General features: G+C 46.2%; 1 protein-coding gene across 4 annotated transcripts in view; it reads right to left on the bottom strand.

Annotated features, from left to right (window-relative positions):
- C10H2orf76 (chromosome 10 C2orf76 homolog) overlaps nt 1-12,174 on the bottom strand; it is a 69,975-nt gene that overhangs the window by 13,142 nt on the left and 44,659 nt on the right. For 2 of the 4 annotated variants that reach the window (XM_032915125.1, XM_032915128.1), the window contains exons 3-5: nt 10,560-10,610; nt 7,543-7,580; nt 2,274-2,355 (exon numbers count right to left, since the gene is read on the bottom strand). In XM_032915125.1, coding sequence (XP_032771016.1) covers nt 2,274-2,355; nt 7,543-7,580; nt 10,560-10,610 — 171 coding nt within the window. Of the gene's footprint in view, nt 1-2,273; nt 2,356-7,542; nt 7,581-9,152; nt 9,499-10,559; nt 10,611-12,174 lie in introns of those variants that run through there. The other 2 variants (XM_032915127.1, XM_032915126.1) reach the window with 2 other exon arrangements.

Genomic DNA, 12,174 nt, shown 5'->3' with positions numbered 1-12,174 from the left:
AACATTAATCCATCTAGAATTTCTCTTTAAATAAAGGCTGAGTTAAACTTGAGTTAAATAAAGGAATTTGAAATTCATTTTCTAGAAACTCACATCTTTTTTTTTGCTTCATGTCTTCCCTGTTAATTTGAGAGATGCTAACTTTATTATCGTGTAGTCCTTTTCCAGACTGCACTGGATTCTGCACTGCTTTTCACTGGGCTACTTGTCCATTCTCATATCAATACCAGCCTGTAACATTCAGATTTTAAAGAAGCCAGGCTTCCTCCAGTCTCTAGACGTCTCAGTCAGGGAAGCGTCACCCGCTAGAGAGGCAGCATTTGACTCACCAAGTGTCGAGTTAAAATAACCATTTCTCACTGACACAAAACAAACATCCAAAACTATTTGATGGATGACCTTTTCCAAAAAGCAGAAACATTAATTTTTAACATTAAAAACATTCAAATGTAACATTTAATGTAACAGTAAAAAAGACTTATTTACTTATTTCATGTATGTGAGTCACTGTCACTGTCTTCAGAAGAGGGCATCAGATCCCATTATAGATGGTTATGAGCCACCATGTGGTTGCTGGGAATTGAACTCAGGACCTCTGGAAGAGCAGCCAGTGCTCTTAACCGCTGAGCCATCTCTCCAGCCCAACATTAATTTATTATTTATTCATTTATAGAGAGGCTCTCAGCAACAGTCTAGATTTGTCTCGCTCGTTATGCAACCCAGGCTGGCCTGAAACCCATGGTCCTCCAGCCTCAGCCTCTCCTACACCAGGATTAAAGGCATGCACCACCATGACCAGAAAGAAGCCATTAGGAATAGTCTCAAACTTGATTTTACTTCTAGGGAATATGATCCTGGACGAACTTACAGAAACCAATATAAGTACCAAAGATTACAATTCCTGTGTATAATTCATAGACAGAAAAAATGATTTTTAACTTCAAATAACAATAAATCTCCTGTATTTATGATACGAATAGGTACTAATCATAGGAAACTGTGTGGACAACACAGAGACGAAGTTTAAGATTTCATAACCTGCCATTTATCTATTAGAGGAAGAGTGTGTGTGTGTGTGTGTGTGTGTGTGTGTGTGTGTGTGTGTGTGTGTGTGCAGGAGCCCACACTGATGCAAGAGTCTCTGTGCAGAGGTAAAAGACATCAGTTGCCAGTTGCCACCTTATCCCTTGAGACCGGGTCTCTCACTGAACCTGAGCTGGGCCGGCAGCCAGAGAGCCCCAGGGGCCCTCCTAAGGCCACTTCCCATACTGCTGTGGTCACAGGCACACGCATGGCCACAGGGGTTCTGGGGATCAAATCCAGGTCCTCAAGCTGGCACACTCACCTACCCCGAGACACCTCCACCCCTCAATCGATTTTTTTTTTTTTTTAATTAACCTTATATACAGACCCTTTCTCGGTTTCCGGGCAAACATCCCCTCCCCCTCCCTTCCTTATGGGTGTTCCCCCCAACCCTCCCCCATTATTTTAAACTGTCCCATTTCACTGGGGTTCAGTCTTAGAAACCCAACTGATGCTCTTAGGTTCAATCGATTATTTTAATCCTTCAACGTTTTCTGGCATCTGGTCATTCCTCACCGAAACGAACGGCTTCCCAGCGTAGCCCTCACAGCCCATGTCTCTCACATACTGTATATGGGGACTCAGGGAGCGTGCACCGCAACCTCAGAGGTGCGTCCCAGGCTGCACGTGCCTGCTACACAGAACTCACATTTGCAGACGCCATCTTGGCGAAGGAGAAGTAGAATTACAGTGACATCTAATGGCCAGGAGACACACAGCATTTCTTTCAAACAGAACCGAACACACAGTCTAGGTCGAAAAGCTAAATCGGGCGATTTTCCCACTGTACACACCAGGCGTATAGTTTAAATTCCACAGCTTGGCTGGCCCCGAGAGTCTTGAGTGATTATCAGAAGTTACGCTGTGTGATGTGCAAACAACGTCTCATTTCATTATTCTACATTAGTTCCACTAGGTCCATTTCTCTCCAACAGTGTTGTTAACAGTCCGCGGTTACTGCGCTAACAGCCTGTCAATCATTTAAAATGGCCCTCCCCAGAGCGCTGGACAAACCTGAAAAGGACTATTTGCAACTCTGCACACATGCAGAACAAATGCCAGTGCCCTCGGTCACAGACCAGGACGCACAGCATCCTCAGCACAGGGGCATTTACTCTGCAGAGATGCCAGGAGACCTTGCACACAGGTTGGGAAGCCCAGTACCCCTCCACCCACTCAGCCCTTCTCACCTACTCCTGAGTCCTTCAGCGTTCTGTCTTCCTTTAGCAGGAGTGTGTCATCGTCCTCCAAGCCCAGCACAAGCTCATTTGTCTGGAAAGAAAGAATCCCCATTTGATCAGTATGCTTGCTCGAGACGTCCTGGGAAGGGACCACTTGGAGGGGCCAGGGAAAGAGTTCATCCAGGAAAGCATTTGCTCTGAGTTCGGCCCCCCATGCTATGTAACCGTGCTGGGGAGGCAGTGACAGGAGGATTCCCTGGCACTCCCTGGCCAGCCAGCCTAATCCAACAGCAAGCCCTGGGGCCCAGTGAGAGACCCTGTCTCAGAGAGGAAGTGAATGGACTGGAGAGACAGCTCAGAGGCTGGAGCTGGCTTCTCCACCATGAAGACTGGAGGTTAGATCCTAGCACCCAAGTCAGGCAGCTCATTAGTAACTCTACCTCCAATGGATCTAAGGCTCCCTTCTGGCCTCGATAGGCACACCCCTAAACCCGTATGCACGTGTACACATGCAAATAACATTTTGAAAAGTAAGGTGGACAGCGATAGAGGGAGACACCCAACATCAGCTTCTGGCCTCCACATGTGTGCACACATACAAGCACCCAGCATATATTTGTGTACACGCCCATGAACTTGCACATACAACACACACAGTTACTACATGGAGTCTTAGCAATAATCTAGGTCATGTTAAATTTTACTGTGGTAAAGGGAGAACAGAGTGGATGCAGAATGCAGACCTACTAAGCGCCAATATTGTGCACTACACGCTACAGACAGGCTTTGGAGTCAAACCAGAATTACAACACAGGTTCCCTCTGCCTAAACTAAAAACATCTCCAAGCTTCAGTTACCTTGCAGCTAGAGAAAGGAGAAAGAGCACAGCCTCCTCTTTCCCTGGTAGGGTGTGACGATCAGACCCTCAGTGCTGACTAAGCCTTCTACATGTGCTGTCACCATGTGGTATCGTCGTCATCACAAGAACCTGGGAAGGTTTGTAATCGTGCAGGCCCAGGGCACATGGCTGATCAGAAGTGCGGTTGGAGACACGCTCTTGATAATGTGACTTCTGAGAGACGCAATTTGGCCTTAAGTGGCTCCAAGGGCACATGTTTTAAAACTCTGCCCAGGCTGACAAGCATTTCAGCTTGTGTCTTATTAACTGTCATGTGATTGGGAGCTGTGGTGGATGTTTGCTCTCTTGTGATGTTTACAAATCTAGTTGGACATCAAGGGAAACAATTTGGAGTTGTCTTCGTCTGAACAGCACCTGGAAGTGACTGGGGTTGGGCATACAGTGCCACCTGCCAATCAGAATTCAGCTGTTTAGCAAGCTATTGTAGTTCTGTGTGTGTGTGTGTGTGTGTGTGTGTGTGTGCGTGTGTGCGCGCGTGCACACGCACGTGAGTGTATGGGTACGTGTTTAATGCAGACCAGGAGTCAATGTTAGGTATCTTCCTCAATTTCTACTCTTCCTTATTTTTGCAACAGGGTCTTTCACTGAACCTAGAACTCACTGATTAGCTGGACTCGCTGGCCATGAGCCCTGGAGACCTGCCTGTCTCTGCTTCCCCAACGCTGATGACATGTTCGCCACCACATCTGGCTTTCCTTGTGAGTCTTGGAGACCTGAACTCAGTTCCTCTGGCTTGCTTACTGATTAAACAATTCCCCAATCCCAGTCTACCCTATTTCTAGGATATATCTGAGACAGACTCAACAGAAAGGTCTCTCCTCTACCCAAACAGAAGCCCCATAAGCCAGACACCATATTCCATGGCTCATAAACTTCACTGATTACAGAGGGCCTTGAACTCCAGAGCACATTTACTGAAGAAAAAAAAAAAAAGTTAATGCTTTATTAAAAGTTCTTTTAGAACACAGGGAATAAATACAAAGTTCTCCAAGCACATGAAAAGTGAAAATTAGAAAGTCTCCTGTCCCCTGTCCCCGTCCCCTGTGCCCTGCTACAGAGCCTCCCCTGCAGAGCCTGTCCCTGCATGTGTGCTTTCCGACCCCACTGCTGCATGTGCCACACCTGTGAAGATGCCCCGTAAACCCTGCCATGCAAACAGGAACGTATCATGTGCTGTCTTCTAAAGTCTTATTTCTCTCTCTCTCTAAAAACATGGCGGTAGGGCTGCAGAGATGGCTCACTGAGGAAGACCATTCTCTGTTTGAGCATGAGAACTTGAGTTCAAATCCCCAGTACTATGACTTCAGTACCACATGAAGGGCAGACAGGAGTCGCTGGGGCTTACTACCTGCCTGCCTCTGCCTACTTCCAGGCTCAGTGAGAGGTCCTGTGTCAAGGGAGTATCCTGGAGAGTAATGGAGCAGGACAGGAACATCCTCTGTGCAAACACAAGGTGAGGGGTTGCTGAGTTCCAGCGTGCATGGCTCTGCTCCTTGATTATAAATGTCATGTTTTCCCCTCCATGATGGACTGTGCCCTAGCACTGTGCTTTAGTCATATAAAACAATAAATATGTAATGAAACCCTCTTTAGTTGCTTTTGTTGGGTATTCTGTCACAGCAGAGAGAAAAGAAACTAGAAAAAATCAAAACAAAACCATACCTTGCCTTCCCTACCGTTTAGAAGTCAAAATGGAAAGGCTTCTCACATGAAGCCTGAGGTGACTGTGGTAAAACGTTCTGGTAAAAGAGCAGGTGCCACATTGTAGCCTCAGACACGGGTGAGCCCAATATTTTGAGACATTGCCAAATTTTCATATGCAATAAATGTCACCAAGTCCCTAACCCGAAACCAACGGCCACTCTTGGGCACTGGCTCCTGTCATGCGTGACACGCGTTTACCTGAAAGCTTGAGTTTACAAGTGTAGCAATGATTTGAAATGAGAATCAAATTTGATTAGTTCACGGCTACTTCACTCAACTCCTGCTAGGGAGGGTGAGTGAGGTGACCCAGAGGGCAGCATCTGAAGCCTGAGGGCCAAAGGCTGATCCTGGGACTCTACATGGGGGAAGGAGAGAACAGAGTCCTGAGAGTTGCTCTCTGAGCTTCACGCCTCAGCATGCATACCCATATGCACGCCCATATGCACAAGCGGTTAATAGATGAAAATGCAGTGAAGACTTTCAACGCTGTGATAATTCTATGTCCCATCACACTAGGTGCTGGAGGTGTGTGCTGGGCATGGATACTAAGATATGGGCCCTCAGGGCTCAGGCGTCTCACAGTTCAGCTGGTGAAGTGTTTGCCAAACAAATTCAAAGACCTGAGTTCAAAAGCTGGACATGGTGCACTCGTGCAACTCCAGTGCCAGCGAGGTGGAGACTAGATGATCCTGGGGACAAGCCGGAGTGTGGCTGGACCACGAACCCAGGTTCAGTGAGAGAGTCTAAGAGCTACGGTGGGTACCAGCTTGGTGGCACAGGCCTTTAACCCCAGCCCTCTCAGGGCAGAGGCAGGCGGATCTCTGCAAGGTTGAGGCCAGCTAGGTCTACATAGCAAATTCCAAGTCAGCTAGACCTCACTGTGGGACAGATTCTCACAACAACAACAGCAACAACAACAGCAGCAGCAGCAGAACCTGGAGAGCAGTTGAGGAAGACGGTCGATGTTGACCTCTGGTTGACATGCACGTGCACACCTGTCTCCATACACACATGTACAGATACACATATACACACAGATGTACATATACCCATACAAAGGTAGGTCCCTCATCCTTGAGCAATTCTTATAAGACTGAGCTGATGGTTTCAATGAGGAGACTATGCAAGGTCAAGGATGCTCAAGAGAAAGATGTCTCCACCCTGCCTGAGAAGCACACCATGGTCGGCAACATCATCAGAACCTGACACGAGTATTTCAAGCTCATACAAAGAAAAACATAGAACCCATGAATGCATAGCTCTCTTCGGGTAAGGGACACTTTGGAAGGGGAGCCTGTGCTGTGGAAGCACCCATGCAGAGGACCAGGGTTTACTTTGGGCCTTTGTTTCTAGAGCAGGATTAAGAACGTGAGAAAGATCACCCTGGACTTTTTATACAGCGTGGGTTTTTACTAGATTTTATGCCTCTTTTTTCTAAATAGGTGGTAGGTATTTTTATGCATATGTTAGCTAACACCCCCCTTTATTTGGAGACTGGGTCTCTCTATGCAGTCTTAACTGTCCTGGAATTCACCATGTAGACCAGACTGGCCTTGGACTCGTTGAGCTCCACCCCCTCACCCCGTGGAGGAGGCTGGATTAAAGGTGTGAGCCACCATGCCCACCTACTTCACTTTTAAAAAGATTTATTATTAACAATTACACATGACTATTTAAATCTTTAAATTACATTGATTTACTGTGTATGTGTGTGTGTATGACTGGGTGTGTGCATCCCACAGCAGAGGACAATTTCCACCATGTAGGGCCTAGGGATTTGATTCAGACTGTCAGGCACGGCAACTGGAGCCTTTACCCACCCAGTGATCTCGCTGGCCCGACCGGGCTTTTGTATGTATGCAGAGTACGTGCACACATATGTGTCTACATGTGTTCATGTAAATGCCAGATGTCTGCCCATGTCAGCTACTTTCTTCAATTTCTGCTATTTTTGCTGTTGGAATCTTTCTTTTTAAAAGCCTTTGAGACATCATGGGGAAACCTCAGGTGCACACAGAAAGGGCAGATATGGTTTCTGTTTATCCAATGAGAAAACGCTGAACCCAGCGCGGCCAGCAACAATGTGAAGCAATGAGATGTGGGGTCCTGGCTCCTCCTCCTCATCCACTTGAGAAGAGTGCACACTCCTTCTCTGGAGTGGCCACGTCCTCATGGACCTCACAGAGTCTCCTTCCCACTTCCCCACTCGTACACCCGTGAGCAATGCACGCTTGGCATCCACAAAGTCAAACGGGAGATCCAGCCCCCGCCATCTCCATCTTCCCAGAGATGAGATTATAGGTGCGAACCAGAACCACTGCTTTTACCTGGGTGCTGGGGGCCAGAAGTCAGGTCCCTGAGCCTGTAAGGTAAACACTATAGACGAAACCATCACCCAGACTCTACCTTTTTTCCTTTAATGGGAAAGGAAGGCTGTAAAAAAAAAAGAGAGAGAAGGAGGAGGAGAAGGAGGAGGAAGAAGGGGAGGGGGGGTAAGGGGAAGGGGGGAGGGGGAAAGAAAAAGAAAGAAATCCTCCAAAAATAATCATTTCTAGACTAAGATATTTTAGACACACAAGTCCACTTGCTTATTCCCCCGCGCATCAGAAGCTCCGCCCACCAGAAGCCCCACCCACCAGAACGCCCTGCACACACCTTTGCTTTGTGGGCTTGATGTAGAATCTTCAGTGTGTCTGAAAGAAAAACAAAGCAAGTTCTTTCTTCACACGAATGCATCTAAAACATCTGCTATAATTACTAGGTGAAGAAACTGGAAAAACAGAAACCCTTTCCTTATGAACATACCTATTTAAAACCTGTTCAACTGTAAAAGATAATGCATTTTAGCAAATTATTCAAAGTGTAGGAGACCAGAGGTAGAGCTTCGTGGCGGAGCACGCGCCTGGCACGTGAAGGTTCTGGGAGGAGGAAGGATGAACAACAGGAGGGGAAGGGGAGAGAAGGGAACAGAGGAGAGAGGAACAGAGAGGGAGAACGAGAGAAAGAGGGAGAAAAATATAGAAAATATTCTCAATTGATGAGTGTTCAATGCTTTGACATTGAGAGATATGGCATTGTCATCTACAAAGTTCACAATCGGGAACCATCGAACTGCAAAAACAAATCACCAAAAACCTGGTAATGTTTTAAGTAAGTGTCACTTTAGTATGGGGCCTCCTGAGGCCTGTATGGGTTCAAAGGTTAGGCCTTTGGCATTGAACCATGGAACACCGGAAGCCTGAAAAGCAAACATGTAACTCCGTTTTACCTTCTATAGGCACTAAAAGCCAAGCATGAACAATTAATAAAACCCAATCCATATATGCATCTTACATTAAGACACAAGCGAACAGCCAGGCTTGGTGGTAAACATCTTCAGTTCCTGCATTCATGAGACAGAGGCTGGCAGATCTCTAGGAGTTCCAGGACAGCTTGGTCTACAGAGCAAGTTCTGGCCAGGGCTGCATGGCTAATGATGCTCAAGAGAAAAGATGTCCCCATCCTATCCCCACAGGTCAGACAAGCACCAGGGGACCAGGGTAGGTGAAAAGCCAGCACCAAGCCTTTCCTAAGCGAGACAAAGCAACTGTTACCAGCCATACCCACCCAAAGAGCCCCACCAGGCCTCCTGTGGGACCCGCTGCTTCTGCAGGTCCTGTTCTGCTCCCTGAATATGCACACATGCTGTGATGAAATGGGGTTAATGAGACAGTAGTCTAATGATATGTTTCCTGCCCCAGTGAGTCTCCGATGGCTACACTAGCTTATTTTATATTGCTGTGATGTGTGTATGTATGTATGTATATATGTATGTAAGTAAGTATGTATGTATGGGTAAAGTGTATAGGTTAGGGTTAGGGTTAGGGTTAGGGTTAGGGTTAGGATGTGAGTGTGAAAACCAGAGGGCAACATCAACTGTCCTTCCTCAGGAGTCACCCACTCTGCTACTTATTTGTTTGTTTGTTTACTTTTGAGACAGTTTCTCACCGGCCTTGGGCTCACCGATTACATTAGGTTGGTCTGGCCAACAAGCCCTGAGAACACACCTGCTCTACCCTCGCAGCTCGGGGATTACAAACACATGCCATTGTGCTGAGCATGTTTCACACTGGTTAGAGGGAACAAACTCAGACCCTCACAGTGTTCAGCAAGCATTTTACCAACTGAGCGATTTCCATCCCCAAGCTCTGCTTCAGTTTAAAATTTATCTTTTGAAAAAGCTGACATTGTACACATTTGCCTACACACACACACACGCACACACACACACTCACGCTCATACAATACAATATGCAAAAAAAGGGAAACTATGTGTAATTTGCAGGTGGATTGAAGCTTACGATTTTGAGATTCTATTCAAGGCATTCTCCTTCAGAAGCGGTGAAAGCCACAATTGAGAAGTTTCATATTTACCTCAATCACACTTCTCATTCCTTTCTCTGCTTCAGTATTGAGTATGTAAATGTTGTGGGTCTCATCAATCAAAGCACTTTCCACTCAGGGCCTCCGTCTCCTGCCTGCTGCCTCTGCGACCTCACAATGAGACTCCGGGTATTAAAATGCAGGCACACAGAGATTGTGATTCCGAAAGATTGGAGGTCATCAGTTGCCCTATCAGATGGGAACGGAATGAAAAGCCACTCTGGAAAATGACTTAGGGTTATAAAAAATTTACACTTTCAAATGCCTGCACTAATTAGCAGAAATATTTATTAGGTGCATCGTCACTTTCAAGCAGGGTCTGGAATCCAAGTTTGCTGAGTGCCACTCTAGTAAGGAGGAGGAACCAGATGGTTTTATAATGGACTATGACCCAGAGCCTCGGCTTGATTGATTACGGCATTTTTACTTCTGTGTGTGTGTGTGTGTGTGTGTGTGTGTGTGTGTGTATGTGTTCGTTCGCAAGCGCACATACATGTATACCAAGGCAAAGGATGACATATGAAAGTCAGTTCTCTCTTTCCATTATTTGTGGGTCCCAGGGATTGGACTCAGGTGGACAGGATGGGCAGAGACCTACCTGCTGAGCCATCCTGCCAGCCCTTATCTATTTATTTAGTTATTTATTTATTTGTGAGACAGGTGTCGTGTATCCAGTACTGGATTCAGCACGTCCAAGTTATTAGCATTTAAAATGTGAAAGTGCCTTTTGAGACAGGGTCATATGTGTCCCAGGCTGGCCTTGAACTCCGTATTGTAGCTGAGGATAACCTTCAACTTCCGATTCCACTGTCTCTGCCTTCCGAGTGCTGGACTACAAGTGCGCCCGCCCCACCACACTCAGTGTTCTTTGGGAGGGGGATGAAACCCAGGGCTTCCGTGAACACCAACCACGCAGTGTCCTGAAGGAGCCCTAAATGACTTCCTTTACTTCTTAGTCCCTGGCTGGGTTTTGTCTTCCTTGATTACTTTCCAAAGAACCCTCATTTACAGACAGGTTTGCCAAGTGTGCTATTCCTCACGAGCCGGCTACTTCCCTACACAGTTACAACTGACCTTCTCAGCATGCCATGACACCTGTACTCCTTAACAAACTTCCATACTGACGTGGAAGCTATGCCCCCTGCCCCTCCAAACCGACTTTAACTTAGAGCAGATATTTGAACGTCACATTAAGATTCATGTCAACAAAAAGTAATGCAAAACTATTTGAAATACTAAAACGTGGTTACCATATTTGTAATTTCTGAGTGGCGGTGGCAGGCTGGTCCTCGAAGGGACATCTGCAAGAGAAAATGATAGTTTTTGTCATTATAAAATATTAAAAAGGATGTAGAGTCCTTCAGTTCTGCTTTGACCTGTAGTCAAGGGTCTTTCTCCTTTTTCTTTAAATGAGGTCTGGTGTAGCACAGGCTGTCCATCAGCTCCATGTGCAGTCAATAATGACCTTGAACTCTTGATTCTCCACCCTCCACCTCCTGAGTGTTGGGATTACCGATGTGTGCTATCACGCCTGGTTTATATGGTGTGTTAGGTTGGAACACACGCTCAACTGAGCCACATCCCCAACTACAGACTGATTAGAAAAATTAGACAAAACGAAGCTAAAGCATAAACAAAATGCAGGAGCCATCGACTGTCACTAGCCACCCTTGACTGCTGAGCTGGTAGCCACCCGCCAAGAAGTCCTTGAAACTACTGAAAGAACCATCCCCAGGCCGGGAAGAAGGCTCAGCCAGAAAAGCACCTGCTGCAGAAACCCAAGGATCCCCAGAACACACAGGAAATGCCAGAGAACAGGGGTGTGCTTGTGTGATCCCAGCACTGGGGGACGGTGGATCCAGGAGGACCCTGGAGGCCGGCAGCCATGTTAGCCCAATAAGTGAGCTTCAGGTTCAGCCAGAGGCCTGTCTCAAGAAAGGAAGATGATGGGCCTCGTGCCTCCCCACAAATGTGTGCTCACCTAATGTGCATCTGAACATATGTGCATACACCCATGCTAACAAGTACACAAGCACACACGCACACACACACACACAACCCCATATACACAAGAGCTACTACACTGTTAATTACAAGGTTACCTATGTACACTCGAAACACGGACTATCATGTATGTATGAACTATTATTTTTATATCATTGATGTTTGCTTAGCACATGAATCAGAGGCACTTTTAAGGGTCTTTGGCAACTAGCAGAGACCAACGACCCGGAACAATATTACTCAGATTACTCAAATTACTCAATATTACTTTAGATTTATCTAAAATAAATATTCTAACTCAGCAGAGAATAGGCCACAATACAGAGTAGACATTAGATCCCAAGTCCCAGCATCAGTTTTAACTATTAACAGCTGATAGTACAACAGTCACTGAAGGCTTTTTTTTTTTTTTTTTTTGGCATTTATCAAAATATGTAAGACCAGAGAGATGGCCAGGTGGGTCAAAGTGCAAACCTGATGGGCCCCAGATCCCACAGTGGGAAGAGAATACCAGTCCTCTGACCTCCAAACACTGTGGCACATGTACATGCACACTCATACACACACACACACATATGCATACACATGTGTATGAGCCTGCATACGACCAAAATCCAAACGACCTTAAGTAGTGTGCGCGCTAAATACAGTCTAAACTGCACAACGAAACATTTCTCTCAACTGTGAAAGAAAAGGAAGAGGTGTTCTGTTGAGGTAAGATTTTCAAAGTATATGTGTCAAGGGCAACGAGGTATGAGGGAAACATCACTGTAAGAGACTACGTAAGCAACAGAGAGTGGCATCAGAGTATTTATTTAGGGGCCAACAAGATGGCTCAGTGGATAAAGGTGCTTGCTGCAC

This window comes from Rattus rattus, chromosome 10 (assembly GCF_011064425.1).
Source record: "Rattus rattus isolate New Zealand chromosome 10, Rrattus_CSIRO_v1, whole genome shotgun sequence".
NCBI lineage: Eukaryota > Metazoa > Chordata > Mammalia > Rodentia > Muridae > Rattus > Rattus rattus.
Note: the sequence above shows the minus strand (reverse complement) of the source record. Positions and strands in the feature narration are given on the sequence as shown.